A 6760-nucleotide genomic window follows, 5' to 3' on the forward strand; every position below is an offset into this window, starting at 1 on the left:
GTCAGGAATAATGGACCTTGGTTGATACAAGGGTTCATTATATCTTTACAAAAATGGAATAGTATAGAAAGATTAGAGGAAGAACAGAAGTTCAATATGGTAGACTTCTGGGTTCAAATTTAAGGACTTCTGAGTAACAGGATTAATGATGAGAATGTTAATAAGGTTGGGCTAAGTCTGGGTAAAGTTAAGGATGTGGATCTCTTGTGCTCATCAGAATTCAAAAAACCAGTAGCAAGAGTTAGAGTAAGAATGGATATCAAAGAGAGGTTGCTCAAGAGAATAGACCTTCGAACGGAATTGGGAGAAGTTTTTCCAGTATCTTTTAAATATGAGAAAATTGATATCTTCTGTTATTTTTGTGGGTGTATTGGGCATGATATACACTATTGTCATCAACGAGAAAAATTCAGCTTGGACTTGAGGAAGTATGGAGGCTCCCCCAGGGACATCAAGAACAACTTTTCCTTTCTGCTGAGAGCAAATGTGTTCTTTAATAGTGCAGCTAGCTTAGTACCTGTGTCAGCTACAATTTTCGGTACACCACAGAAACCAAAGTTTGATCAAATTCCAGCCAAGAATAAAATCTCACCGGCGAAAAGGAACTGGCAGGGGGCTGGGCTGCTGACAACTCCACCTAGGAGTGCACACGGGGTTGTTGCCTCTGAAGTCAGGCCTATGGTCACAGAGGAGAGAGAGTCTTTGTTGACCGAGGTCAGAACGGATACTTCTGAACATCAGACTGTTGGGTTAGTGACCGTTGGCACCTCTGGCTTGGGGGGCCCAAATTCCTCTGTGGCTGATGTAAGGCCTGGACTCTTGGCCCAAGCCCAAGAGGAACAAGGCTTCTCTTCTGGACCCTTGCTTGGACCTGGATCACGTGAAAGGGTTTTAGTTGTCTGGGACCAGATAAGAATAACCTGAATATGGATCTGGATGTGGACTTGGGTAAGGCCTCTGGTGAGGATGACGCTATCTAGACCCAAGACTCCTCTCAAGTCTCTGGAAGGATCGAGGCTATGAAAGAGGTGGGCTGTGCATCTGTTGAGCTAGGGGATCTAGCGTTGGAGGGTGCCACCTTGGGAATACGAAAAGATCTAGTGCGTGATTATGCCTCGCCGTATAACAGTTTCTCTCCCTTTTCCAAGGCAATTATTTCCTTTCTTGGAAAAAACGAGACAGATGGGACTAAGCACGCCTCTTTACCACCTGGATCTGTTAATCCCATTTTTCGTTTCATTGGATTACCAACACGTGGCAGGGGTTTCAAAACGATGGCTTCTCGAGGTCCTAAAAGGAGTTCTATCTCCAGAAGCGTTAGAGAAGCTCATGTTAGTGTGGGGAAGAAAAGAAAACTGGTAACAAGTGTTGGAAACAATATAGGAAATATGGATGATAATGGGTGGGAACGGAGTAGTATAAGGTTGGCTGAACAAAAATCAAATAAGGCAAAATGAGAGGCTGATGATCTGAGGGCTAAGGGACTGGGACATTTGCTTATTCCGGAAGATGCTCATATCATAACCGTCTCTAGTGACTCTTTGAATTCGAGTGAACCAACAAACTCAAACCATTCTCTGGAGTCGAGTGTTCCATCAGAAGTCTCTGGCCCAGATATACCTGAAGAGGAGATACCCTCGGATGCTTTCACAGATGAGGAAGATGAAGCTACATCTGATGGGTCTGATCAAGATTTGGTGATATACAATACATAACAAGAGAAAGTCTCGGTAGGAACTGCTCCGTTGGATTTTGTTCAAGGTAGTCAAGATGGTTTGGGTTATGACTCTGAGGATAACATTACTCAGCCTTAGCCTCTGGCCATGGATGATTCAACTGTGACAAGATGTCCTTATCTCAAACTTAAGCAGCAGAACATTGGTGAATGCTCAACAGTTCCAAGGGGTTCTAATAGTGGCTACTGTGGTGATGAGAGTTCGAATGATGCAAGTGGTGAGCCATATAGCAGTGGAGGTCTGTGTGGTCCTCCTCCAGGGTTTGCGGTGGCTGTCCCCAAACAGTCGCCGAAACAGCCGCCTCTTTAGAAATGATACACGCTTGGAATTGCCGGGGAATAGGTTCCTCCACGGCAGTTCAAAATCTAAAACATCTAGTAAGGCAACATTAACCTGATATCATTTGTCTGTCAGAAACAAAAATGGGGGAAAGTAGAATTAGTATGTTAAGTGTAGTGGCCCAATAAGGAAGAGTGGACTGGGTCAGCGATACAAGGAGTGGAGTGTAGCATAATAAAATAGGTCGGGAAGTATAGGATCATATCAGCGGAACCCTAGACCGCGGGCGTGGCTCATGTACGGTTGGCAGCGGAACCGAAGGATGAGAAGACAGATGGATGATCTAGATGATAGGGGAAGGGGTATAAAAAGGATGAGAGAGAGAGAGAAAAGAGGGGGCCGCACAGTGAGAAGTAAGAAAGGGGAGAGAAAAGAAAAAGAGAGAGGGACTGGGTTTAGGGTGAGTTTTTAGCTTTTTGGTTTGTATTTGTAGTTTTTAGGTTCATACATTTAGCGCCGTCTGTGGGGACCGGAGAGATTGTATAAGGCAGAAATGGCACCGAAAGTGAAGAGGGGGTAGGCAGACCAAGGAGGGCAGTGGTGCAAGAGCCGACACCAGAGGCGGTGATTGATGAGGAGGGAGATCAAGAAGTGGAACATGAAATTAAAGAGACCCGACTTATGTGAGAGGAGATTGTGAGACTGAGAGAGGAGAACGACGAACTGAGGAAAGAAAAAGAAAGAGCGGAGGAAGAAGAAGGGGAGGAACCGGTGAGGAGTTTGATGATGAAGAGGGTGGGCTGAACCTTGTCAAAAACCCGGTGGCTGGCTTGACCATGGAACAAGTTTAGGAGATGATAGATAATGATAGAGAGGCAAATCGGCAACAGGCAAAGAGTCGTGGGGGAGCGGCTAGCCAAGTGGTGGCCGGACTGAATCACAATCCATTAGCGGACAACATCTGGGCGTTAGAGGTGCTGAAGTATTTCAACCAACCTAGGTTCGAAAGATACGATGGCAAAGGAGACCCGACTGACCACATCCATCATTTCTGACAACAGATGCCTCTCTGGCAAGAGGCTCGGTATGATAGACTACGGTGTATGATGTTCCCGGCTAGTCTGAAAGGAGGGGCATCAGACTGGTATTACCGGTTGCTAGCGGGAAGCATAAGCAATTTCCAAGAGTTAGAACAGGCGTTTATAGATCACTTCATACACCAGAAAAAACAAGTGGTGGATATCGCGACATTGTTCAATGTTTGACAAAGATCCGCGGAGTCAATGAGGGAGTATCTATGTCGATTCAAGGCCGAGACATTGAAGGTCGAAAAATCTGGATGAGAGAACGGTGATTGCATTTGAAAGAGGGTTGCAGCCAGGAATAGGAGTACACCAGTCTATGGCGAAGAATGAGATTGCAACCTTGCATGAGCTATTTTCGTGGGTGGAAAAATATATCAGGTATGAGGACACCATATAGAAGGAGTCTAAGAGATCAGGGAAAGCAGTGTTATCGTAAGAGAAAGACAGGGAACACCGAAGGGTGGAGGCGTCTGAAAAAGAAAGCGAGGGGTATCGCGGGTACCCCCCCCAAGGGTGAAAAGAAGCCGGGAGGGGATTCGAAGGGAGAATCGAGAAAGGAAGCCATACCATGAGATAGAAGTGACACCGCTGACCCTGAGCGAAATATTGTCGTTAATTAAGAACCTGCAGGGATATGAAGGGCCACGGAACACACCAATAGAACTACCTGATAAACCTTTCTGCGCAAATCATCAGATACGAAATCATGAGATTGTCGACTGTTACGCATTGAAGTGGTTGATTCAGAGATTGGTGGAAAAGGGGAGGATGAGGGAGTTTGTGAGGGGCGCACAGAATGAGGAGCGCTTGCCGCGCCAGGACCGAATACTGGGAACTATTAATGTGATTTTTATTGGGGAGGTACTAAGTCATAACGCTCATAGAGATAAGGTTAGGAGAACCACGAGCATCCAGCCATCAGGTCAACGAAGGGACTGATAGGTCACAACCGAGGGTAGGGTCAGCGGAGGACAGAGACAGGATTGTCTTTAGCAATACAGATCTGCGGGCTATGGATTCCCCCCATGAAGATGTACGGATGGTCATCACAATAGCGATGGGCAACTATATGGTGAAGATGGTGTTGATTGACTGTGGCAGTGTAGTGGATTTGTTGTTCAAAGGAGCTTTGGAAGAAATGGGGATTGATCCTAGGCAATTGAGGCCTCCGCGAACCAATTTATATGGGTTCAATGGGAGTATGACGGAGCCCATGGGAGAACTCTTATTGCATGTAACCACGGGTCCAGTGACGATCTTCGCATGGTTTATGGTGGTAGATTCTTCTTCTCAGTACAACGTGATTTTAGGGAGGCAGTGGATTCATGAGATGAAGGCTGTTCAATCAACGTATTACCAAATTATACGATTTCCCACCCCAACGGGCATGTATGAAGTGCGAGGAGATCAGGTGATGGCCAAGAACAGTCATCGGGACAGTGAAATGGTTGATCCGCGGACCAGAAGGAGAGAATTCAAACCCTAGGAAAAGCCAAGCATAGCAATTACAGTGTGCCTCTGTAAAGGGGAGGAGGAGTCAACGGTGGGTCCAAAGACACTCGATGAGATTGAGGTAGTGAATATTGGGGATGGGGAGGAAGAGAGGTTCACGCCGGTGGGGTCCATTTTGCCGGAGGAGTGGAAGAGTAAATTAATACAATTCTTGTTAGAAAATAAAGATGTATTCGCGTGGGTAATTGAGGATGTTACGGGACTAGATCCAGGGTTCGCATGTCATCAGTTACACACGAAGGAAGATGCCAAGCCAGTAAGGCAAAGGATGCGGAGCATTAGACCGAAGTATGTAGAGGGCATTCGGGAAGAGGTTGCGCGGTTAAAAGGAGTTGGAATAATACAAGAAGTGAAATTCACAGATTGGTTGTCCAATGTGGTCACGGTGCCAAAAAAGAATGGCAAGACGCATATGTGCGTCGATTTTACAGATGTGAATTTAGAGTGTCCCAAGGATAGCTATCCCATGCCGCGGGTAGATGAATTGGTGGATAGAACAGCAGGATTCAAAATATATTCGTTCATGGATGCATCTATGGGGTATAACCAGGTCGCGATGTACGGACCGGATCAGGAGAAGACAACATTTGTGGTAGAAGGCAGCACTTATTGCTACACAAGGATGCCATTTGGATTGAAGAATGCCGGAGCTACTTTCCAGCGGTTGGGAGAGAAAATGTTCGAAAGCAAGATTCGGAAAGGGATTGAAATATACATAGATGACATGGTGGAAAAGAACATGTCTGAGGAGGAGCATTTAGAGGGCTTAAGAGAGACATTCGGAATACTACGAAAATACAATTTGAAGTTGAATCCGGAGAAATGCACATTTGGAGTGACCACGGGAAAGTTTCTGGGCTACATTGTTACTCACCGGGGAATAAAGACTAACCCCGAACAAATAAGATCCTTGGTGGAAATGCCATCACCGCAAAATGTCAAGAAAGTGCAGCGATTGGCTGGTAGAGTCGCGACTTTAAATAAGTTTATTTCCAAGTCATTCGACAAATGTAGACCGTTGTATCGATTACTAAGAAGCACCCCAGATTTCTTGTGGACATCAGAATGTGAGGAGGCATTTCAAGAGTTGAAGAGGTATTTGGGCAAGGCCCCTTGTTGTCCCGACCAGAGCAAGGGGAGAAATTATACTTGTATTTGGGGGTCACCGAGTATGCAGTTAGCTCAGTTCTCGTCCGACTAGTCCACAGAATGGAGAAGCCAGTGTATTTTCAAAGCAAAACATTGTTGGATGCAGAGACGCGGTATAGTAGAATTGAGAAATGTGCCCTAGCCTTGATCTTCTCGGCCCTAAAGCTAAAACTCTACTTCGAGTCACACTCAGTGGTGGTGGTGACGAACCTGCCTCTCAAACAAGCATTGAGGGCAGAGAAGTCAGGCAGAATGTTGAAATGGGCAGTGATGCTTAGTACGAGATACAATATCATATAAAAACCGTGGAGAAGGCGCAAGCGGTAGCAGAGTTTTTGGCAGAGTTCCCCGCAGAAGATCCCACTTGGGGAGAAGAGATGGTCATGGAATCGGAGAGGGATGTAGAGCCCGACCTACTAGACCCTTGGGATAAGAGGAATGGGTGGAGAGTATTTGCAGATGGATGCCACTGACGCATGCAGCAGCATAGGGGTTGTATTGGTTACACCTTATAATAACATAATAGAACAGACCATAAAGCTAGGTTTCGCGGCATCCAGTAATGAAGCTGAGTATGAGGCAGTGATAGCGAGATTGAGAATGGCCGAGGACTTGGGGGTGAAGGAACTGACCGTGTATTCCGATTCTAATTTAGTGGTGTGTCAGGAAAATGGAGGGTTCGCTGCCCGATGTCTGCGAATGGCTAAGTATTTAGAGGTGGTGCACAAAAGATCCACCAAGTTTGTGAAGCTAAGATTTGTACACTTGGGTCGCGGTGAAAATAGGCACACAGCCCTGACATACGTGGCTGCAGCCATACTTGGGTCAGAGGAAAGAACGATACGGGTAGGAAGATTGGAGAACCAAGCACAGAGGAGATGATAAAGGTGTGTCAGATCACGGAAGAAAAAGGGGGATGGATGGATCCCATTAAGTGTTTCTTGGCGGGAAAGGAGGTGACAAATAAAAAAGAACGAAGAAGGTGGGAACAAACTTCCC

General features: G+C 46.1%; 1 protein-coding gene across 1 annotated transcript; it reads left to right on the top strand.

Annotated features, from left to right (window-relative positions):
- Positions 1–4157: 4157 nt before the first annotated feature.
- Positions 4158–4586, top strand: LOC147511212 (uncharacterized). Its single transcript, XM_086598396.1, has one exon. The coding sequence runs from the start codon at positions 4158–4160 to the stop codon at positions 4584–4586; it is 429 nt and encodes a 142-aa protein (XP_086454522.1).
- Positions 4587–6760: the final 2174 nt, after the last annotated feature.

Source organism: Coptis chinensis, chromosome 3 (assembly GCF_015680905.1).
Source record: "Coptis chinensis isolate HL-2020 chromosome 3, ASM1568090v1, whole genome shotgun sequence".
NCBI classification, from domain to species: Eukaryota; Viridiplantae; Streptophyta; class Magnoliopsida; order Ranunculales; family Ranunculaceae; genus Coptis; species Coptis chinensis.

Bases quoted from the DNA above. Each gene is read 5' to 3' on its own strand.
- LOC147511212 (XM_086598396.1), top strand. From the start codon at position 4,158: ATGGGCAACTATATGGTGAAGATGGTGTTGATTGACTGTGGCAGTGTA.